This window comes from Phalacrocorax aristotelis, chromosome 4 (assembly GCF_949628215.1).
Source record: "Phalacrocorax aristotelis chromosome 4, bGulAri2.1, whole genome shotgun sequence".
Classification (NCBI taxonomy): domain Eukaryota; kingdom Metazoa; phylum Chordata; class Aves; order Suliformes; family Phalacrocoracidae; genus Phalacrocorax; species Phalacrocorax aristotelis.
Genome location: NC_134279.1, coordinates 28,271,768 through 28,296,907, shown reverse-complemented (window position 1 = coordinate 28,296,907; position 25,140 = coordinate 28,271,768). Strand labels below are relative to the sequence as shown.

Here is a 25,140-nt window from a genome sequence, read left to right as displayed (position 1 = left end):
TTACAGATTGTAGAAAACTGCCATGAAGTGTTATCACTCTACCATCTTCTTATGAAAATTACTGAAAATGGTAATCTGGCTTGTACATAGTACTGGTATCCTATACTGACCGCAGTGAAAGGTATTTGCCCTTCACCAACACACTTCTCTCAACCTATAAATTCACAACTACTAAAGTAGCTGGCCCTTCCAATTACATCGGTAATAGAAATACACAGAAGCAAAAGACGGTAAGAATCACAGTAACACAGGAGGTCACATCGTCTTAATGGAACATGGCAGTGAAGTCCTTACACTACATTTAGAAGGCAGCTACGTTGTATACCTTGTCCTGGTATTTCACGTTTTATATTGAGTTCTAGCAGTACTTAATCTCAGAGAGACTTAAAAAGCACATGCAGGATGCATTTTGATGCAACACTCCCCATTCACCATCATGACATATGCTACATAATTTTCAAATACCAGTATAAAAGCAGACAAGTTATGTTAAGTGCAGAAATCACATCCTGCTTACAAGAAAAACACCATTCATTTTTAGGAAAAAGCACACATGCTTTACATTTTGTGTTTTCTGAAGAAACAGTAAAGCCTTCATGTTTTTAAAAGCAACGCTATGAAGAGCAACGCTTGGATTAGCAATGTATTTGCAAGCCTAGTTAGTTTATTAGTAACTATATATAGCAGCAGCATCTTCTCACAAAACAGAATAATTTTTTAAATCACAGCTGCACACTTTCTTAAAATAACCGCTTTGCATTTATCCTTGCTAGCTATCCTTGTTAATTAGTACTGCAGAGACAACACAGCCATGGGAAGAAGGACTGAAATTTCCCAACGATGCTCCACTTACAGAGCTTTTATTATTGATGATGTCATCCACAAAAAACCCCAGCATGACTCAGACTCCAGATTGTGCCACCAGTGGGGGGGGGAAGCGGGGAAACCACCACACACCAGGCTGATTTCTTTCCTTTGTATACTCAGGAGGCAGGCCATGCTGCCATGAAAGAGGTAAGAGGGGAAAATCTGGCCCATTTTCTTTTTGTAAAGCAATTATTCTGGTCCAGATTCAAAGAGATTAAAGACCTCTATTCCCCCCTTGTTTAGTTTAGCTGTAGCAAAGCTGCAGTTTGGAAGGCAAATGTGAGAACACACAGGTCCCCATCCTGCCAATCTCCTGATTAAGAATTCTGCAATAAGATTTACATGCTAAGAAGTAAGGCTTAACACACAAACACACAGAGCATGCTTACTCTCTAGATTTAGACAGCATGCTTGCTAGGAGTGGATGAAATCTAAGGAAAAGCAGCAAATGGACTAAATGTCAGTGTTATACAACATGGATGCTTTTTGTGCCTGTCCAGAAGACTGACACACTTGCCAGATATTAAGAAATAATCACCAATGCAAATCAGAACCCTTAGCTGGAGGGCAGGGATTTGCAGAAGGAGAAAAATAGTACGCAATATTGCATATCAGAGTTTGAGCACTTCAGTAGGAAATACTGCTGACAATAATGCACTGCACACTCAACTCAACTAGCATCACCTAGTACTGACACACAGTACTGTCTGCAAGCCGAAACACTTTCGAAGACGCTGTTTGCTGTCTAGGGACAAAAAGAATGAAAGGAGCAATGCTGCAGCATTCTGGTGAAAGACAGTCAAAACAAATGAAATGGAGACTTCATTATTTAAAACAAAATCCAAACAAAAAACCCACCAAAAAAAAACCCAAACCAAATCCCACTAGAGTAATTTAGATATGCATATAGCAACACAGAAGAAGAAAAAAAAAAATCTGATTTTGAACTCAGCATAGAAGCTAGAATTACAACAGCTAAGGAGAAAGAACATTCAGTGGAATCAGATACTGCATAGCAGGCAAACAACTCAAAACAGGAAGATTAGCAAAGCCAAATAGAGTAATTTAACATGACTGATCCTTACACTAAGCTGGGTTTTTTCTAATCCTACAGCATCCTTTAGAGATGAAAGGAAGTGATGGTTCATAGGACTCTGCAGCCCGTCTTCTCCCACAAGACAGAAAGTAATAACGCAGCTTTTCCTGGTACAATTTCTGCATCTTTCCAGCAAGTCATTTATGGACTCCTTGTAGATGGGGACAGCACTTTGTGCTTTAACAATCACACCGTCTTTGGCAAGGGTGCATACTGGCTCCAAAGAACTCCAGGCATGCACAACCACCTACGAAGGATGTTGAGAGAGCACAAAGCTTAGAAGAAGAGTTACATCTGTGAAGCTAACCCAGCATCCTAGGTTTCATATTGCTTATTGCAAGAGATGTTCTCCTGACAGTACCAGCTAATTTCCACCTAGCAAGAAACTCCCCAAAGACTTAACAATTAATACAGCATAATAATTAGATCATTATATAAACCTAAAGAGAAGTCAGTTTCAAACAGTCTGGATCTGTTGTTGTTCTTATCTACAAGACTTCTTGTTTTCTCCAGGCTCCTTGAGAGGAGGGGGTTGCCAATTCCTGCCAAGAAAGTGCTGGGAAATGGCATTAGTAAGTGACTAATCCATTAACTTTTTTTTTTTTTTTTTTTTAATTAGGGAGGGGAGGAAAAGTCAAACAAAGGATTTCCTTGAGATTGCTCAGTGTTATCTGATGTAACGCAACTGGGTATCTAGAGCTTCTGCATAATCGCTGTTAAACAGAAGCAATCTACATCATCTTAAAAAGGATTATGGAAGTTATATTAATACAGTAAAACATACATTCCCAGAGATCACACGTGCATTATGAATGCACCCTTATCTTAAATTAAAAACAAAAATTTAAAAACCTACAGAATTTGGAAGACAGGCACTTGAAGAGAATTACAGCATTCTCTCTCTTCACACATTTTAGGTTATTTTTGACCTTAACAGGTGTCTGCAGTCAGGCACAGATCTTAACTCCTTTCAAAAGTTTTAAGTTCCAAATTTTCTTGAAGTGCAAAAAACAGTATTCATTGGAACGACCCAACTGCCAATGCTTCTCTGCCATTATCAGAAAAATCTGAATTTAAGCCTGTTACAGTAACTCAGACCAGAAATAAACAATTTCATTCAGTGCAGTCCTACTCTAAGGACTGACTATCCAGAAGTTGCAACCATTTTCTAGACTATATATAAGTAACCTTATAAATCTGAGAATTCACGGCAGCCCGACAGACAGAGCAGTGAACTAGAAACTGACATACTTGTACTACTAGTTCCAAAACGACTAGCAAGTTATTCCAGGTCTCTAGGTCTATTTTTCCATCCTTCACAGCTTTTTCACATGGGACTCCCTTTATGTGATGAATTGTATCTCATAGTGCAAAATGGCCCCTAAGTTAATTTGGGATCCGGTTGCCAATATGATTACCAGCAACAAAACGTAATGAATTGAAAAGCAAGATAGTGCTCTGCAGGACAGCTCAGCAGCCCAAATACTGCCTAAGAAATCCTATCAGTTTCTATAGCATTATCAGAAAACAGTTATGGCATCAGTTGTGAAATGGTGACATTGCATAGGTGACCTTGCAATTAAAGTACACCTAGATGTTCTGCTGATATTTCAGAAAATAATCTAGTTATTTTTCCTAAAGCAGTGTAGTTTGAGCACCGGCAAGCAATGGTACAATCCCCCGTTTTCCCCCTACTCCATCAGTTAATCTAGTTCCAACAACCAGGGAACAATTTTGTTAAGTAGCGAGGTACCATTTTCACACTTTGTTCTATTTAGCCATCAATCCCTTTAAGATTTCACTAGAATAGTTTCTTTCAGGCCTATACCTACAGGCTATAAGCAAGGCAATTAATTCCTTGATCTGTGAAGCAGTACCTACTGCTATAATAAAGGATAGCGTTACCCCTAAGCATGGACTTACTGAAGCTTGTCTACAAAGATATGCTCGTTTCAGCTTCTCACATTTTTGTGGTAGGGACACAGGAGTGGTGAGCAAGGTGTCACTTACCCTCAAAGTCAACTTGTGGTCCACATGAAGATCGGAGACACCATAAATGTACAACACACCTTTGTCTTCATAGGCCACAGGCAGCAGTGGTGCAAAGAAGTTCTGGGCAAAATAATGGAGCAGCTTCCACTTACCACCATACTCTGAAAAGGGTTAAAAGAAAGAAAGATTCAGACTGAACCCAAGATTGCCTTGGCACACAACCTCTTCCTGTGCTCTCTGGTCCTGCTGTGCCAGGAGTGAAAAAGGGTCCTGCCCTTTTTCACCTCAGTCAGGTGCAGAGAATGACTAAAGTTACTCTTGTTTTCTTCCAGGCAAGGCTTTGCTCTGGAAGGGATTTGATGCTCTTTCAAGCTTTTCTTCAAGCTTCACCAAAAGGTCACATTTTATAAGTGTTGGTCCTGTCATTGCTATGCTGTTATTCAGTTAAATAAATCCTTAAACACAAGTGACATGAACAAAACTGACACAGTGCACCACACATTAAGCAAGCAGCTGGAATAAACTGGAAAAGTCATCAAATATTACATCCTCTCAAAAAAAAGCCATCTTGCCAGATGCAACACCACCACACAACCACTTTGAAAGAGGAGCTGCTTCCATTTCTTTCTCTATTAGTTTTCCATCTAGCACCCACTGTCAGATTTTACCTCTGTCTTTGCTCAACCATTATCTGGTCATTGAAACAGCACTAAAAAAAAGAAGTAGCAAGTCAACTGATTCGTCTCATAAGGAAAGAAAAGTTAGATACTGCTTTCATTCTTGTTTCTGGTTCTTTGTTTTATACAACAGGTTTAAAGTCCAAGGATACTGAAAAATATTTCCAGTAATATGTTTTTGTTGTAACTAATTACCTCTGTGTTTTGGTGCTTGTACAAAGCTCTTGGCACTTTTAAACATCTCTTAATTAAGGACTTCATCCAGAGTGATATAGTCTTTCAAGGGTGTGTTTGTGGCTTTCACAGGCAGACCTGAACATGCTCTGCCTGCATGAACTTTGTATAGAGCAAAGTGCATTTGCTCCAGCTTAGCACCTTGCATATCACCTTGTTCACAATGAGCTAGCTTGGAGAACAGACAAAAGAAGCTCCTATCTGCCTGGAAAACTCATACAAGATTCAACTGTGCTATGAGGTCAGACTGTTGCCAACAAAACATGACCAGCCTTCAACTTAATAGCACTGAAGCAAACCAAAGAGAAGTCTGAAAGAAAACTTCAGGAGAGGATTCTGAGTTTCTTCAAAACAGACTCTTGATAAACTGACAAACACGTTCAGCATATTGCTACTGTTCACGTTCCTGCATTCCAAGAACAATTTCTGGCAGAAGACACTGGTGGTCTAAAAGAATTACACCAAAACCAGGAGTGCCAACAAATTACTTTTTAGGGTCAAACAAACTTGAAAAGATGATAGATTTAGACTGGGGATGGATCATCTGAAACAGAGTAAACTCGGGGCAGCATCTGATCTAAAAAGTAAAAGCAATGGGCCTTGTATGAGAAACAGGCATTGCGCCCAACCTCAGGTTTTGGGAGGGGCTGAACTCTCTGAAGCCCTCAGGACTGCCACAAGACTCTCAGGAATTTCAATTGTCAGTGCAATAGATGCTGCTCACTGCAGGCCTCACAGAGGCCACCACTAGCTCAGACAAGTTACCTAGCATGGGCTGAGCTTTCAGTGCCTGCTGACTTGAATTTTTTTCCTGAGTTTAATTTACCTTATGAAAATCTAGGCTTCGATTGTCTTAAATATGAAAATGAATAATGCAATTGAAGTAGAGCAGTTTCTGTTACTTAGTGTAATATAAAATCCCATTCCTCTTCAGATGGGCCCTACCCTCAATTTCTACTGTACCTTGATTTACAACTGGATTACATAACCACATTGCAGTGGTTACTGGAGGGAAAGACAGAAGGTTTGCTACCTAGGCAGCAGATACAGAGAGCCTCAAGAAACCTGTACAGTGGATAAAACAACTCGGTCTAAATTTGGCACTACACTCCTGCCAGGAAAAAAACTAACAAAAAACACCAACTGACAAACAAAAGCAAACAAACCATACACTTACAAGTTTGCACCATTTCAAAACTCATTCTAGGGTTCAACTACTACAGCTATTGTTTTGGGTTGTTTGAAAACATCACTAGCCTGCTTACCTCAGATCAGCTTTTTAAGGTTGATTATTTCCCTTCTAAAAAAACCTAGAGCCCTTTTGAAGAACCAAAGCTCAACTGCTGGAGTTTCACACAGTCTTCCAAAAGATAACTTACCCAGCAACAGGATCTTTACCTTGACAATTGTCAAGGTAACTTCAGACAGCACAGAAAACTGAAGCTCGCTGATAAAAAAAAAAAAAGCAAGCCATAATCTTCAGCTTACCTGTTGCCCTGATTTCCTTAAGACCAATGTCACATTTCTTGATTTTTAAAAATAGGCAAGTTGCATACAAAATAGTCCACCTGCCCCAAAAAGAGATATAAGAAATCTGGAGATCAGGTAGCTATCATGAGAAATCTCTGGGCTTAGATGTTCCTGTTACAGGCGTGCATGCCAAAAGGCAACAATCAAAAGTTATTTAAAACAGCCCCGAGGTGGTTTTCTTCTCCTCCCCCCATATTTAAATGAATTCTTAAAGAAATCCAAGTTCCCCATTTTTTTCCTGATAATAACATGGGGTCTGCACTTTCTGCGGTATCAAACTTCAGAACAGCAAACTAAAACTAGGTTTGTAAGGAGACCCCAGTACCCTTTTTTCTGACTCCTGAAGCCTTCTACACTGATAGCAGGAGTGAGAACAAACAGCTCCCCTGGAACGGATTTTAAATTAATCACTTCACACCATTAAATGCAACCAGAGAAACATGCTGCTAGTTCTCTCCTCACCTCAGTCTCATCATTCAGATCTATTATTCCCTGTAATAGCCTGTGGTTTCAGCTCACCAGGGGCTCTAAATATTGAGCCTGCAACAAAAGCCAGTTATCTGTTCAAGGGAATCTCATGACAACTGAACTGAATACCTCAAGGTGACACTTGTGTAAGAGTGGGGTAAATTGCCTGTGTATCGCAGCACTCTTCACCAAAACACACCGTGTAGATGCTAAAGCATTCCACGTGGCACAACCGGCTCCAAAAATAGGCACTAACAATCAAAACCCAGTTGTGGTAAAAGTTATTTAGTTCTGAACAGGAAGGCAGAAATACTAGGACAGGAGTGCTGTGCTGTGTTTTAAGATGTTTGCTTGGGATTGAATGAAAGGTACATTACAAAAGAAACATTTGCTACTTTCTTCCCTCCCCTCTTCATGAGGAAACACTTCCGCTTTGTACAGGAAATTACGTCCCCCCGTGGCTCTCTGAAATAAGAGATTTAAATAAGAAGCACTCATTCCTGATACTACCATGCCATCTAACAAGATGCAGAAACATGTTTTTGAAGTGCAAATAAAGCTAATTTCTCTGAAGTTTTGCATAATTTCAACCATTAGCATTTCAAAATCCCTCTACCACACTGCCTAATTAAATGAATATTAAACCTTTCCTCATTCCACTGAGGGAATAGAACAAAACAAAGGGACAGCTGTATCTCTGCTGAGCTTCTTTTCTGTAAGATCACTTCAACAACATATGAATAATTCAAGTATTTGATATATTTTCTACAATGACATCAGCTCTGTACGTAAAGACATTTATGGTCTCCACAATCACTTCATCTATCAATATACCTGTCTTTACAAAGAGACATTTTTCCAAGTACCTTTTTCTCTTGAGGCACTTAAGGCCTAAAAGCATCAGCCATTGCTAGAATCCTACAAATGAACATTGGGATATTATATTTCCTAAAAAAGTCTAGAAACTCTAGAAAAATGAGCATTATAGTTGGACCACTGCCTTCACATTTAAATAAAATAGCCTGTTTCTTCTACTGGTTTGCTTTCCTTTGTTGGTTGCTGTTACTTTGTTTGGATGAACGGGGCGGGGGGTGGAACAAAAAGAAAGAGAGAGACAAACATCTCCCAGAGAAAGAGAAGGATGGGGTGGGCTAATTTTTTTAAAGCAAGGCCAAATGGCATTTTGTTCTAAGAACAGATCAAGACCTTCATATTTATCTTAGCTTTTTCTAGTTCACTTGTATTTCTTCACACATGAAATTCTTAAATAAAGATTTTTTCAAAAACAGAATATGCAAGAAATAACTAAAATTGAAAGAGAATCTATCCAAGTCCTATACAGCTGCCATAGAACAGCTTCTCCATTTCAAAATGACTTCTAGACATAATGTTCGGAACATGAAACACAGCCACTTCCCTCATAGTACACATTCCTCCCCTATTTCTTACTGCATAAGTGACTTATCTCTTCATATGTCTGATTACTCAATTTTTGTGTTCTAAAAGGAAAAAACTATATATAAGGAGATTATGTGCATAAATAGCATATTAGCAGAATAATTTAGTCACAAAGAGTGATTTGCCTCACCTGACACTAAGTTAGATGCCAAATCTCAGCTAGTCATCTTCTCCTATTAACAGCTTCCCAGAAGCTATGCTGGGTGAGAGGTGTCATATGAAGTTCTATGAAAATCAAATTCATCATGGAGAAGATAATTCATCCCACTTATTAGAGAGCTAAGGACACAATGAATCACACTCTAGAGATAACCATCTCCCCCTGAGCTGACTACAGAAGAAATCTAGATGCCTAGCCTTTACATACTAAATCCCATCCTGCTCAGAACAGGATCAGACAGTAGGCAGCAGTGCACTGTCAAAAAAACTACAGAAGGGAGAGGTTGTGATTGTTTTACTATGGGGGCAGAGGAAATAAAAATCAACCAAATTTGTTGGGATTATGGAAAGTATAATTGTACATGGGTGCTCCTTCTTACCCTCCTACCCCACTAGCTCCCTCTCTGTCCATTCTCACCCAGGGTGGCTGGGCACATACATGCGTCCGTACAGCTGAGCCAATAAATATAATCAGGGATTTCTAGGACAGGACCCTTTGGAAACAGAATTTCTTTGAAGTCTCCAATTTTAAAAGAATTGATCTTTCTAATTTTAGAAGAATTAAACTCGCAAAAAATGCAAACATTTCTCCAGAAAAACCTGGATGATATATCACATGCAGTTTCAGGAAGATCCAGCTCTACATAAGAAAAGCAAGGATAGTTGAAAATATACCTCACAAGGGGGCTGTGCCCTCAATCTTAACCATCACTGCTCCCTAATAGGCAGCTTTGTTTGCCTTCAATGATATTATTTCCGTGGGAAAAATTAGAATACTGCTTAAATGAAAAAAAAAAAAAAAAGAAATTTCAAGGAATTAGGAGTTACATACAATTTTAACTTATCTAAACTAAACCTTGCTAAAACAAGGTTAAGAGTTGGTGGCTGCTAAATCTGAACTTAAACAGCAAAACTTCCATAGGAAAAAAACTGCTTTGCTCTTTACCCTCCTTCACTTTCACAGACTATTAGGATGATCCTGAAAAACACTGTTCTGGAAAGCGTTTCTAAAGGATGGAAAGAAACATGTTCAAAGTTTGCAAAGATGAAAAGAGAAAGCAGAGCCATACTTCTTATTCCGATACTTCCAGATGAGGAGAACAAAACAAGACTGATAGTTGGTGCTTTTTACCAGATCGTCACAAAACTTACCCAAGGAAGCCCATGAAGGTGCCTGCCAAATGTCATTGAGTTGCCAGTACAGAGCTCCCATTGTGTGTCCTTCTCCCTTGATTATTTCACTTTGACTAAAACGATAGAATTCTGTTTCTGTCTTTATACACTGAGCCTGCATCACCTTGGTCAACAAACAAACACACATTAAAAAAAATTGATATATTTTGTATTTTACTTTACTTTCAAAGCGTGTATGTATATATCAACATACAACATAGACTTCACAGCAATGGCATATAACTTTAAACTTCAGCCTGAAGGAGATCTATTCCTAGCAGCTTCCAACAGCTTTACAAGCAGTATCTTTAGAGAAACTCTGGCCGGGCTACTTCCTGCCTTCCAGCCAGCGAAGATCGCTGGACAACAGGGTCTTTGAAAGGCAAATAGAAGACAAGGGAAAGAAAAATAAATTTAAAATAAATACTTTTAAAAAATAATGTTAATAAAAAAACCCAAGAGTTGCAAACTTAAGTTATGCTGCACTACCTCCAGTATACATTACCATAATGTCCACATCCCTATAGTCTGAACATATAACACACATTCCCAGTATACTGTCAAAATTGTACATGGAACGAGCAACCTTTTTTCACCTGCACTCCACCTCCTCTTCTCTCCTTCCCCACCTTACCCTTAAAAAACACATTTCAGATTTTTTCATTGGCCAAGTTCTCAATGGAAGACAAACAGCCCATTATTTTGGAACAAGCTCCCCAGAGAAGTTGTGGAGTCTCCTTCCTGTGACCCATGCTCTATGTCTACCTGCTCAAGCAGGGGGGTTGGACAAAATGATCACCAGAGGTCACTTCCAACCCCTACCATTCTGCGATTCTGTGATTATTTTCTTCACAAAGTGTATTACTAGGCTGTGGAGCTATTAAAAAAGTCTCAACATAAAGGAAAAAGTTATTCCTTATGACAGCTCAAAAGGTAAAGATAGCACTTCTAGTTAACCACTAGAGCCAAGGTTACTCTCCTTATTGTTTTTGCTATCCTTATTTTGGTATTCTTAAGTTGTTTAACCTGTTAATAAGGCCCTGACAGACATAACCTTGCAGAAACTCTCATAGCTTTTTGAGTTAGGACCTCACTGTACAGGTTTTACCTGTTTTCAATTTCACAGCATCGTCTATCCTTGTTCTCTTGTCATCAGTGCCTAAAGTTCTCCTGCTGTTTAGTTTTTATATAAAACTTGCTAACAGCAGCTCTCAAACATTAAAGATCTAGTGAATGCGCAGTTATTCCCATCGTGAGTGTCTCTGAAATTCTTGGAACACAACAAAAAGTAGCGGCACTTTAAGCTTGCCTAATAGCATTAGAAAGTTACTTAACATCATTTAAAAGTCACATAGAAATCACTAAGAAAGAAACGAGAATGAGGTAAACTACTACAGACAAATAGCAAAATATAACCTACTGATTTGGGGTGGGGTGGGGAAGCTACTAATCATCTCACTCATAGTGAGCTGCACCCTCTAGAAACACCTTTGTTTGAAAAGCTCATGTACTCCTTGTGACAAAAATCAAAGCAGTAAGCCTACAGGGGCCACATGAAGAGCAAAACATGCCTCACCCTGGAACAGGGAGCAACAGTGTAGCACTAGGAACAATTGTATAGAGAGGAAAGCCAGCACATCCCTGCATCCCCAGCCAGCTTCCTGAGTGGGCCCAGCTGGGGACAGGGACCAAGGCAGCACACACAGCCAGACTTTCTCCCACCAATTGAGCCAGTTTCTGGGAAATTCCCTGAGAAGTATTCCAGCTTTTCTAAGATGAAAATTGGAGTCTCTCTCCAATAAACGAGAGACAAGCTAGTTCCACATTAAGCTGGACTCTCCAACGTTTCAGCGCAGAAACTTCCTGTATGACTGAATATTATCTCACAGAATAGGCCCAGGATTAACCACTGACAGTATCTCATGGGACAAGTAGTGACAGTTACTTATGTTGAAGACATCACTGTTACCTGAGTGAGGTAAATAATATCTTTGAACTTCTTTATGGGATCTGTGCTCTGGGGAAGCTTAAAATGATGCCCAATCTGTTGAAGCATCTGATCATTGCCATTTTCATGATGTTGTCGATGGAGAGAAAAATTGCTTGTGTAGGACCAGTCCTCAGTGGAGGAAACCTTTTTTTTAAAAAAAAGAGATCAGAATGAAAAGGCAAAATGTGCATTTAATGACTGACAGGATATTCAGAAAAGGATATCCATTACAGCCTGCTGACATCACCCAAAACCTTTAAAATTGGGAGTATATTTCTATAGGGCCTTAGACAAGCATGCAAGGATTTTGAATCAGTAACACCTTTGCTTATACTCCTTGCACAAATAAATAAAATTAGACATTGATGCTGAATCCAGAAGAGCAACTTTTGGCTCACTGGCATTTAACTTATTTGTCCTAAGGTTCAGTTTGGCCAAGGGGCCTCAGAGGTTTGCTTGCATTCGTAGTAAACCAGAAACACCCTAGATTAAGATGGACGAATGCACTCTAGTCAAACACATTTAGGCATAAAAGTCACAGAAGTTAGTAGGGCTATAAATACCAATAACGTGTATATTTTTAAAACATCACTCTGAAAACAAATGCTTATTAAATGTTGGTTGGGTTTTTTTTTTTCAACTAAGGACAACAATGCAGCATAGCTTATACAGTTATTATTGTCAGGCTTTCATTGTAATTACAATCTCTATAAAATCTTTTCATTTAAATTTGTTACTTTTTAGGCTGGATTGAATAATTTTCATTGTTATTAATGTGGATGAATGTACTGATTACGTCTCAGATAACAAACTTTGCCCAGCAGACTGAAAGGAACATTCTGAACTCTTAGTTACGTGCATGAGTATCAACATGATATTAATCTCTTTCTGAACAAATGGACAGACAGCATGATATGTCTCTGCTCCAACTGGATAAGTAAGAAGGAATATACGATACCTAAATGTAATAGGAGACAAAACCAGATCTTCTTATATGCAATACATAAAGAAAAAAAATATTTAAGAAACTGGTAAAAATTATAAAAATACGTATTAGAATTCAGCATTTGTTATGTTTCTTCTGTTTCTAAATGAACACATATCCTTAGACACAGCAAAAAGGAAACAGCTGTCAGGCAATCATTACTAAGCTATATATATTAAATAGAATTACTATTAAAATTAATAATCTCATAGTAGTCTCTCATCTAAACTTGGTTCCTCATGCAACATCACAGTAAATACACTGAACACTGAAGAGGGAAACAGTCCAGTTTCATCCCCTCCCTCCACACCAGCAGACACGTCTATTCCACCCGTGCCATACCACTCTGAACAATGTATTATCCCACCTACAGTTTGGATGCTGTAGTTCATTGGGGAGGCACTCATTGCCCTCACTATATGACAGCAGAGGGGACAGTAAGGTATGGAAACTCAACCTTACCTTTTCAATTGTACTGAAGGAAGGCCAGGATTGAAATCCATATTCTGAAGCAAAACGAGTTTTAGGATACACTGTCCAGTTCCAGCAGTCGCTGCTGTAGTCATAAAAGTGAGTGTCACCATAATGGGTATCATAAGGATTCTGGGAAAGCCAACCCTCTTTGACTGACTCCAAGCCATTGGTAGGACTGGATGCAATAAAAGGACGACTCTTATCTTCCTGGGATTAAAAAAAAAAACCAAATCACACAAAACAAAACCACAACTCCCTCACAAAGTGACTGGCTTTTATCATCTGAATACATAAACCGCATTTTGAAAAGGGGAGTGGAGGGGAGTTGGGGGGGAGAACATGCCCCTTCCAAATTTCTGAGTCACCGTCTAGGAAACATTCCCCTTTGTGTCTTGACATTCATCATCTTTACTTGCTTAATTAGCTTCTTATTTATGTTCTTGGAGGACAGCTGGGCATGATATAGCTTGCTCTGCTGTTCTAAGGGATTCTCTCCTCACATCAAGAGATTTTCTATCTTTATATGCTTCTAAATTCTTAATGAAAGCTATTTAAAGTGTGCCTCGTGAAAAATAAACTCAAGAAACATTAACATTTTGAGTACTGTGACTTCTTTATGGAAAACCATTACTTTTGCAGTGTTTTTGCAGGAACAAGGCCATGATTTTCCCCTTTTTTATTAAGTAATCACCTAAATTTAGTCCTAACAAAGCCAAGGTATTCTGCTACTAATGCTTGCATGGTAGCATTGCAGGTTATTGTCATTCTGGATGGCTCTGCGTGTTAAGATAGATTAGACTATAAGGGTTACGTTTCAAATTGTTCAGAGCTGCCTTTATTTATAGCCTCAGTAGATTTAGTATACTGAACCTTTTAACAGTACCTTACAAAGTACTGAAGGAATCCTTTTGCAGGTAGAATTCATTTAGCACCCTACTTGTAGTAAGACAGAGGCCTGAGCTAGTTACCAGTCACAAGTTACAGTAATTGGCTCCAATACAGCAAAGCACTTAGGCATGTGCTTCATTGTAAGAAACAGCCTCATTCCCTCCCTTCCTTTTTTTCTTTTTTTTTTTTTGGGGCATGAGTAATAAATAATAAACTCGAACAATTTACTACAGGATATCCTGGATTCCCTGAAGTCTTACCTCAAACTTAGAGGTCATACAGTCCAGTACTGCTAGTAGTTACAGGTTTCCTCAACTGATCTGTATTACACAGGACATGAAATTATTTCACTGTATGGTTCTTTCTGGCACTCAAAATAATTATTCTATGGGTTTAACATAAAAGAGGTTCTGTCTTGGACAGCAACGCTGCATAAGTGAATTTTAACTAAAAAACAGTATTAAGTCAGAACACCTCACTTAGCTGCACATGCACTGGCCATGCAACCCATGTAGCTAATCACAGAAACATCATAGCATACCTTTACAAACAATTCTGCTCAAAAAAAACCACCTAACTGAAATACAGAAATCTAGAATCAAGATGTTAAGCAGGAATGTAAGACACCATTACCACTTAGAACGTGTAACTGCCCTCAAGAGCGGGATCCTTTTCAGCAGGTTCTTTCAAACCCAGCCTCATTTTTATTGTTTCCTCATATCTCCACTTTTCCAGTAGAAAGGTATTCTAAATTCTCAGAGTACAACTACTCTGACAATGCCAGTAGCCTCCAATAACAAGCAATAATATTGCTGTCACCTACGTACTGACTGTCTGTCTTAGCAAAGGGAAACTTCAGGTCACGAGCCCCATAACATGAGATGTATCTCATCCTGAAAAGGACAGAGATTAGACTAAAATTACACCCTGAAGTCAGTAAGATCATGCTATACAAGGGATAACCAGCCAGGAAAAGGCCACTAGCGGTTTTAGGTTAACAAAAACTCACACTCTTTTTGATGACGGAAGTTTAACTGGACAAAACTCTTGCAACATTTTGTCTCTTAGCTAACGGGAGTTTAGAATACTCACCCACGGTTCAAGCATTGTTTGTTAATGCCTATACAGTTATGCAACATCAATTTGGGACTTTTGCATCAATTTCACTCTACATACACACATAAAAGTTACTTATGAGCAGATTCCATTAAATAACGAAGAACTGCAATACTTATAGGAGAAATAAACTACAAATGCTGTGCAAAATGGGTAGTCCCAAATCACAGTAGACTTCATCACGGATTCCAGGTGCTTCTGGTCTGCATGCTCACAGTTTAAGTCTTATCTCAAATCTCAAAACATTTTATTTTGCCTTCATATACCATAAAACCATTAGTCTGTTTTTCAAAAGCACAGTATAATGTCTACACAGCACAAGGACAGTTTAGCACTGCTTTTGTTTAACCTGCTTATGCCAAAAAACTTAAGATAAACACCGGAAGAGCACACTGAAGAAATAACATCTTTATGAATTTCTTCAACTGGTAGTAAAGGCATGAGGGTTGTTAAATCTTTCTTACAGTATCCTTCAACAAAATCAGGATAAAGGAAATCTGATCATCTAGATTAATTACTTAATGGGCAAGTTGATTTTTGTCCACTGGAAGGGAAGACATTTCTGGAAGTATTAAAAAAAAGGGAAGGAAAAAAGAAGAAAGATCCACTTCATTTTTAGGTCTTCCTTTACATATCAAAGTGCTAAACAAATAATTTTTTGGTTTGTTTTACTTTGAGAATAACCCTTGAGTTTAGAGAGTTGTTTACAAGAGCTTGAAAAGCACAGTTCCTCAATAATAATGTGCTCTTTTTCATTTCCCAAAAGGATCTGGGGGGTGGGGAGGCACCCCCAAGTTGCTCAAATTGCAAACATTAAAACCTTCTGCCAAACCACACCCCCCTGCAGTTTCTTGAGATCACTTACAGTAAGAACTACTTCTCGGATGTTCTTCACATAAAGCATCACATAGTCTTTGATATAGACTTCTCTATCAGCATAAGGTATGGAGAACCAGTTGCTTGCAATTGCTGCTTCATTTTCATTGTTACCACTCCACAGGATAATCGATGGATGGGATTTTAAACGCCTTACCTGAAATACAACTTACAGTTTCAGAAGTCAAGTAAAATTACTTCTCTTAAAAATAATAATAAAAAAATAACTTCATTACTACTTGAATTACAAGTCCACATGCATACTATATACGCTGAGCCTACAATTCATTTTTAACCACACTGCTACTCCCGCAGCTCTCCACCAGGCTCAAACTTTTGCAGCTCCACTTATAGCAAGGCAAACTCTTAATATGCTGACATAAATCCTCCATATGCCCATGTGTGCCTCCACCCTCATCATGTGAAGGGTAAATTCTGTGCTAAGGCATTTTGCTATCATTACAGCTTACTCTCAGTGAACGCCCTTAAATATCTTTGAGAAGAGGGCACTCTGGACACAAGGAAGGCCTGTACCTCTGCTTGACTGACAACTACTGGAAGTAAGTTATATGAGGATTTAGCAAGGTTACATTTTGTGTCTGCTACATAAAGATACACCAAGAAACACTTCCAAATAAGCATTTTTGGAAAGCTAACTTACACAGTCAATCAAAAACCGGTAATGGGAAATAGAGCTTCAACAGACAAAATACCTGATGAGAAACTTCTGCTCTTACAGATTCTAAATAATTCTGGTCAGTCGGATACAGTGCACATGCAAACATAAAATCCTGCCAAATCTACAGGGAAAAGGAAAGAAAATACAAAAAGGAAATCTGTTAGCAAATCATTTTACATACTTGAAAAAATACATGGTTATTGGAATGCACAACCCTTTGTTCAGAGAGAACTTATTTATCTCAAAAAGAATTACACTGACATGTTCTATTTGTTATTCTTGAGAAGTACCACCTAAGCAATCACATCCTCCACAGGGTTCAGTATGTGCCTACTCCACTGTGATTTTCAATATCAGAGTTACAAAATATTTAGCCTTAGGAATCAGATCCTGACAGCCTTCACTGATGAGTGGAATATTGCTCAGTAGATGGAGTTCAGTAAGTTTCAATGGAATAATTTGACCCCATGTACTGCTCAAATGCGGATGTGGAGCAATCTCCAGCTGAACAGAAAAATTTTTTATTTACTACTTTGCAAGCATAACACCAAATCTCCATTATGTATTAAAAAGAGACAGTAATTCTTCTGACATGGTACTGAGCACACTTAACAGATGTTCAAGTGTACTTGTTTACAGAACACTTCCATACCAAATGTGCAAACCGATCGTAAAAAGAGCAAATCTTACCCAGTAAGAGGGGCAGAAACAAACTAGATCCTCTAACAACAGAGTGATCTTTCTCTTCAAAGAAAGATCAAGTAGGTCCCACTAGAGAACAGCAAGCCTTTCAATTCAACAGTGAACTCCATTTGTACCTTAAAGGAGAAGAATTACAAAAAAGGGGAAAGGAAGAAGCCCAATGAGATGGGTAAGATTTCTTCTTTTACCTGTTTTGGTTTTTTAAATTGCTGTAACTTTTAGACTCCTGAAAGCCCATCTCAAATGTTAATAGAAAGATCTCTTGAAGACACATTAACCCAAAAGGAGGCTGTAAGAGACTACACTTTTCTGAGCACTATACTACATAAACAATAGAGAGCACCACACCAGCTCTGCATACAATTGCGTTTTCCTTTGCATTGAGAACATGCTTTTCCATAACTCTTTTCAGCATATATTCCCTAAGAAAACTGAAGGTAAGGAACAGGACAGTAGGAGGTAATGGATCCATTAATAATGGTTACACTCTAGCACTGTACAAAAAAAAAAAGCAAAGCTATTGCTGAAGAATCACTCAGAATCTTTCAGTGACTGTGTAGAGCCAAAACTTGCTTTTGAAAGAAACTTTCTCTCGCTATTTCCCCCAGTGAGCTATCACTGTTTTTCCTTAAGCACAGTTTGACTCTAATGCACTTTTAAGCCTTTGCAAGACCATCAGAAGAAACAAAACCAAAAGCCTCCAGCACCAACCCCCTCCAGAATAAGGGTCTGATTTTCTGCATCTACTTGCTATTTTGGCTGCTAAATAAGATCTAAATCTTGCATTGAGCACGGTACAGGCACAGATCTCAGTGGCCTACTTAGGTGCCTAGTGTCAAAAATGAAAGAACTGAAAGTGCTCAGAAGCCTTGAAAATCAGGGCACTCATTCAGATGACTAAAATAGATTTTTTTTTTTTTTTTTTTTTCAAGCACACACAGCAGGAGGCAGCAAGGTGTCCATTCTGTTTCCCTGCTTTTTATGCTGTAGAGTAAGACCAAACACACTTCTTGGGATTTTAATACCAGATGCAGCTTGGTCTTCACTCATCTAGTCACTATTTCATCAAAACTTATTAATGTGTGCCTCCAAGCTCATATAATCAAAGGTACTCATCTAGGATTATCAGTGTTTGCAGCAGGTGTTCCCCTTACAGCTACATTTATACTCAATTAAGCTTGCTCAAAATGGCCCTTTGGATAAGGCCTTCCATGCTTGGCTTCAGGCCAAGTAAAGTTTTTTTAAAAAAAGTTTAAACAAAAAAAACCCCAAACCTTTTCAGCTATTGCTATAAAGGGGAAAATACTTTTAAAATAAAATCCATTTCCACAGCAGAGAAAAGCATGATTACCTCCTTTGCTGTTTTGATAACGCAGAGGTGGCCAAAAGCACAAAACTCAAATACAGTAGGCCTTAATCTTCATTGAGGTGAGACTGCGAGGCCTTTGCTCCCAGTCGGGGGCACATAGTCAAGCACTCAGATTCTTCAGCAGGGCTATCCTCAGAAAATTAAGCCCTAAACAGAGCTACAGGGCCCCATAGCCTGGCTGCCGTGGAAGAAGTACTATTTGATCTTGTGATTAACTGCCCTCCCATGCACTACTGGTTTCGTAACTATTTGACTGAGTGTTGCAAGTCCCTGTTGATGCTTACAATCCACAAAAGTAGTTCTATCATGCTCAACATTACAGTGAGCACCTTCCTACATTAAGGGACATCACTAGTACCTGCCCTTCAGATGTTCATTTCTTCGTTCATTCTTTCCCAAGAGAATAGGAAATGTAGAACTGGGAGAGAGGCACAGTATATAAAGATGAGAGTTTGGTCTGAAAAGAGCTATAAGACAGAAAGCTAAAGCCACAGTCCTGTTGCTCTGATTTTGGGAAATATAAGAAGGGGTGGAGGGGAGTGGGGGAAAAGACAGTGGGGAGAAAAGGAAGGGAGATGAAGGGGAGTTACTGGGATGGGATGGGAAGAGGGAATGAGCGAGGGACAGAGTTGTAGCCTTAGTTACAGACAAAACACAAGCTGGGGTTCTAACATAAAGCCTCAAAATATATCACTTCCAGTTTCAACAGACAGCCTTAGTAAGCAGGAACCATTCAATTTAAAAAGCAAATTTAAAAAAATTAAAAACTTTTTTAAAAAATTAAATATTAAAAGACAATTTAAAAAATCAGGTTGATCCGACTTCTCAGGTTGGTACTCTACCATGTCATTTGGGGAGATGGCCAGAACTCATATATTAATTCTCTTATTTTGTTCATTAACAGTGGATTTTTTTTTTTTTACAAGTTCTTGTCAGTTTTTAAGTAAGTGTTCTGTGTTTATTGTTTTTACCATTATTCCTAGTTCATCACAAATATCATAAAATTCATCTTGTTCATACACTCCTCCTCCCCAAACACGAAGTGCATTCATGTTAGCATCTGCTGCAGACTTCAAGAGTAGCCATAACCTGTCAAATGCAAAAAGATTTATACAAGTTTTGTGAAACTGTATCACTTAGGAGTTTCTGAGGTTATATATATTAAAAAACAACAACAAAAAAAACATTCATCATTAGCAGGCAATCTGAGACTTAACTCTGATAGAAACCAGACTATTTTGATACCTTCTAAGCCAGCATGTCAGGACAGAGCTCTCAAAAAGCAATTCTTGTGCAGAAAGTTATTTGGTCCTGTTGATGCTTATGAAATGGAGTGACACATGCAAGTAAGTGCTTTTACAGAAGTATCAGCAGAAGCAGATTTAGAAATACTATATTTTATTAATCAGGTTGCTCTGTTCTCCTTAGATACTACTTGCTTTAAATATCAATCACTTGAATTCAAATCCTCTTTTAAACATGCTCAGAAATCTATATTCTCTTCCTGAGTTCCACAATGCATAGTGAGAAGGGGGGTGAGTGAGAGGGGGAAGACAAAGACTGAGACTCTGAATCTCATTTTAAGGCATGCAGCCTGTGTTAATTTTTCCTTAATCATTCTGGCAGCCTCTAAATTGCATGTGAATGCACACTGCAGCATGCCCTGCTGTCCCAGTTCCCCAACTACCCAGAGCAAAGTTTAGTCAAAGTACAGCATGGCCCCCATCCCACCTGCCTCTCTGGGGTGTTCTGTCATTGAAATCCAACAAGCCTGAACCAGAGAGGGAGAAAGGGAGAGAGGCTACTATGCACTTATGCCTCCCTGCATGAGATGGGTTAAAACATGGCTGAAGTGCACTTCCTCTGAATACCAATGAACGTGTCCCAGGCAATAGGATCAGACAGCCTAAGGAGTGTCGCTAAAAATACCCAAACAGCCGGTAACCTGTGGACAGCAAACCATCACCTTCCCATCATTTATGGCACTTACATGCCTTCAACATCACTCAAAACTATTAATATTAATTAAGCTCTAATTCTGAGGCCTCCAACCCAAAACAATTAGTGTCCTAGCTTGAAAGGAGTTCTACCTCCCAATGCCACCCTTTGATAGAGGGTGGCTAGAGAATCAGGATCCTTTCTCCTTAGAGAACACAAAACGTGGCTTACGTGTCATAGGTCACTTTATCCTGGAAAGAATCCGCTGGAATCCAGTTTGAGCCCTTGATGAAAATGGGTCGGCCATTGATTCTAAAGTAGAAACTCAGACCTGGTGAGCCAGGAATAGGCTCCTGAACAAGTTCTACTGTCCGAAAATAGGCCTGTGTAAAAATGAAACTTAGGTTTAAAACAGACAAAAATTAGTTAAAACAAAATAAATCAGTTGAATCCCTTTGTAATGGTTTTGTGAACACTAACAGCTTAGAATTTGTCAAGGAGCCAAAAAGACACAGTCTCATCTCTAAACTCCTGCTTGATTAAACCACACTGTAACTGGGCTAAACAGAATCCTTCTGATAAACGTCTTCACTTTTTAAAATTACTATCATATTGAGAGAGACAGGGAAAGCACGCGCAAACAAGTGTGCATGTACATGCGTGTAAGAAACAGGTGCATGTTTGCTTGCTGCAGAATTCAGTCAAAAGTCCAGCTGAGGACCAGCGAGAGGAATACAGCAGTTGCATTAGATCAGACACACCATTTAATCTGCAATTTTCTCCTTAAAGCAGCAGCTCAGCTGTAGCTCTTGTCTCTGAATGCCTTGTTTCAGGCTCCTCCAGTAAAAGCAAAATCTTCTTTTGCTGCCCTGAAACGGTAATTTTTTCATAGGTGTAGCAATTAAACAGAAAAAGATACATATGCAAACAGAAGTGCTGGTTTGCAAGTGAAGGGCTCTCTGGCCAACGCAGCTGTGTTTGCCCAGTGTGATCAGCAACAAGGTTTCAGAGAGACCAGTTCAGTTAAATAACCACTAACTGTGTAAGGTATTAAAGGTCATTCCAGATAAAAGCACATCTCAGGCAGAAGCCAAACTTTTACAGCTGCCCTTTCAGCCTAATATCTGGTATTGTGTACTGCAGACACTGAAAAAAGAAAACACTCCTTCCTGCTGCAGGTGGAAAGAAACTTCGAGAAATCATTACAGACACTTTCTGGGACTTCGGTCAAAACAACAATGCTGCTCTGAGGGGTATCCTGACTGCACTGACATAAACACAGTCAATTCCACAGTCATGAGAGCAGTTATTTGACTGCAATAATACTTTGCACTAACCCCTTATTTGTAGAGGTGTCTTCCCCACCTGCCATGGGGCAGCAGCCATGTTAAGATCCTGCACAGCTTCAAAGTGTTACAGAAAACATCTCTTTCAGGGAGGCTGTAGACTTCATTTTCTCCTGCATCCTTGTTCCAGTTCAACTTATCTAGACCAGGAATAAAACTCTCTCTTTCTGGTACCTGTTGCTCATTGTCATATGAGAGGGAGATAACTGGGAAATTAAATAAAGTGAAGGAAAGCTAATAGCAAATTTCAGCCAACTCACGCTACGCAACAAGTTTGGGTCAAGAGGGCAGGAATCTTGTTTCTTCTAGACTACCCCTAAGATAGCAACCACTGCTCCCTCAAATGATTATTTGCTATACTTTTGAGAAAGGTCAGCTTGCAGAGTACAGCCTGTTCTCTCTCTGCCACAAGCTACAGTTGAGACAAGTATCTGTCAGTAAATCAGTCTAAAATTAACCTAGTTAAGTGAAAGTGATATACCAGTCTTTAAGATAAAATGTAATCCTTTATTTCACACCAGACAAGGCTGAAGTTCAAAGGGGAAATGACTAATGCCACTGTGGTACTCCGTTTTTTAGACTTCCAGCTAATCAAAAATCATACAGATAGAAAGTTATTTCTAGTGGCAGAGAAGACAAAGAAAATCACTGTTTTGCTTCCTCTTTGGTGCTTCTTAGTCAACTGGACAATTATTAATCAAATACCTGGACAAAGACAATGCACATGACAAACCAGCTGTGTGAGTGGAGACCACAGATCACTGACCTCAAACAAAACCCCTCTGCATCATGGCAATAACCAAACCATAGAAACTGAATGAATAAAAGCATGCCACTTGCCCCAAGCCCTGCAGTGTTTTACAGTGTTGTCCCAGGGGCAACAGTGGGTTAGTGGCCAGTGGGGCTCAGCATCTGTACCACTAAAGAAATTCCCAACTAGAGAAAACCTACGAAGTCAGACCACTGGGAGAACATTTCAGATTCCCTGTCCGATATCTCTGTGCACATACATGTGCTGAGGACCGTGCACCCTGCCTTTTTTCAGCTGTGATCCCATTGCACACTGGGTCGGTTGAATATAGACCAGCATGATGAACTTTGCTTTAGGACAAGAGTTACACCCATTCCTAGAATTTTGCAGATTTATTTTAACATGAGAAGTTGAATTAAGAAAACAACTAATATTTCATACAACTTTCATGGTTACCACAACTGCTGAAGGCTACAAAAGAAAAACTACATTATGAATACTACACTAGTGGAAAAGTTCTGACCTTCCTCCAGTGAATTCAATTACTTGGAGAAAAACTCCTCAGTCTCCTGTGTAGCTCTTTTTTGTGGCACAAAATGGAATGGGATTTATAGTAGGGGCTCCCAAAGTATTTGGGAGGTCCTCTTAATGGATGTCATCAGGTAGGTTGGGACTGTCTCAGACTGCATTTGTAATGGAGTATTTATATTACTAACAGAAGTAGTGCGATACTGCTTTATTCGTGCTCATGCAACTGGCCAAATCCGAGGCAATCTGAGAGGCTGAAACACCCACCCAGGGCCACCCATACAGCATGGGCAAGAGGAAACGCTCCTCAGCCCCATCTCACATTCCCAGGCCTCCAGGGTTCGGTGCCTTTGTGTTCCCACTCCATTGCTCCCAAGGGGCCCACCTGGTAACACAGCACCTCTTTCTGTTCCTACAGCAGCTTCCTTCTGCCTTGTGGAGTGAGCAAAGGACAAGGGGAGACAACTAACATCTGGCGTGCTTGGCTATGCGCCTTTCTGACCTTGGCCACCTTGAAACCTGTCTGATAGACCTTGCTGCCTGAGGACTGAACATTTCTCCCAGTCTTAGAGCACACAGAAGAGGCTCTCTAGCCACCAGAGACTAATCAGATGGTTCTGTGCACAACTAGGAAACAAATTCCTGTCTTTCTGAGTCACATAAAAAGTCTTTGTACCGAGTTAAGTGACCTGTGGATCACATTTGGCATTCCCAGATTTAACAGTAGGAAAAGTAATAGGGATGAAGGTGCCCAGAGCTGAAATAAGATCACAGAACGCCCCAGTGACCTAACAAATTAACACACAGCATGAAAGCAGTGTGAAAACTACAAAGCCAAAAGGAAAGACTTCTGGAAGTCATGCTAAAAGGCCTGTGGGGAAAAGAGGGTGTAGAGGGAAGGAGGGAAAGACAGCTAGAAGTTAAGATCTTCCAAGTACTAAAATAGCTTCATGAAATAAAAAAAACTCTGATTACAGTGTTGATGCAATAAGTATACAAAAAGATGGGGAACTGGAATCAAAAAGCAAACAAAGCCTCATGAGGCAGTGAAAGAGCTAATGAATTCCTTGATGTAGGCATGGCAAGAAGAAAGGCAACTTATCAATCCTTATCAAACAGGACTAGATAGACCCTCCCTCAAAAAAACCAAGTTCATTCCAAGACAATTTCTGGCTATGACTGTTTCACATTCACCTGAGAAACAAACTCTGAAGCAAAGTATTCAAATTGAAAAACAGAACAAGCGCAAAACCAACCCTGTGCCGGATGTTGGCTTTATTCTGTTTTGGTTTTCTGCTACTCTCAACAGGAGTGAGTAGGTACTTCCCTCAAAGAAGTTCCCAGCACACCTGGCTAGAATTCTATACAGCTCCTGCAAGTACATACTGGGAGGCTACCCAGAAATTTTCCCAAAGGATTAGTTAATGTCCTGGAGACTACTCTTAACATGTCAGAAACCAGAGAGGAGTTCACACTAAGGATAGCCGAATCTGACATAAGACCAAGCTGTGTTCTCTCACATACACAGTTCTTGCCCTTTAGTTTTCACCTGTCCAAAATTACGTAGATACTTACACGGAGACAAAGTACTTGTGAAGTGTCTTACCCCTATTTTTTTTTTCTTTTTTTAAAAAGGAGGGGTGGAGGGGGAAGCAGGAAACATATTCCACCTGAATACAGTACCAGGTGGACAACAGAACAACAACTTTCAGGAACATTTATCCCTGATTGTAACTCATGAACCACTCAAAGTTCTTATTAAGCCATATGAATGTTGCTATTCAGTCCTGCTGACATGACAGCAAATTGTGCTAGAACATGAAAAAACTGCATATGAAGCCTTT

The 25,140-nt window shown here is 39.4% G+C and overlaps 1 protein-coding gene across 1 annotated transcript in view; it reads right to left on the bottom strand.

Moving 5' to 3' along the window:
* MANBA (mannosidase beta) overlaps window positions 1-25,140 on the bottom strand; it is a 47,177-nt gene that overhangs the window by 643 nt on the left and 21,394 nt on the right. The window contains exons 8-16 of the mRNA XM_075090740.1: window positions 20,903-21,054; window positions 19,705-19,822; window positions 16,697-16,783; window positions 15,973-16,140; window positions 13,092-13,310; window positions 11,624-11,788; window positions 9,634-9,778; window positions 3,974-4,116; window positions 1,953-2,210 (exon numbers count right to left, since the gene is read on the bottom strand). Of these exons, the coding sequence (XP_074946841.1) occupies window positions 1,953-2,210; window positions 3,974-4,116; window positions 9,634-9,778; window positions 11,624-11,788; window positions 13,092-13,310; window positions 15,973-16,140; window positions 16,697-16,783; window positions 19,705-19,822; window positions 20,903-21,054 (1,455 nt within the window). The remainder of the gene's footprint in view (window positions 1-1,952; window positions 2,211-3,973; window positions 4,117-9,633; window positions 9,779-11,623; window positions 11,789-13,091; window positions 13,311-15,972; window positions 16,141-16,696; window positions 16,784-19,704; window positions 19,823-20,902; window positions 21,055-25,140) is intronic.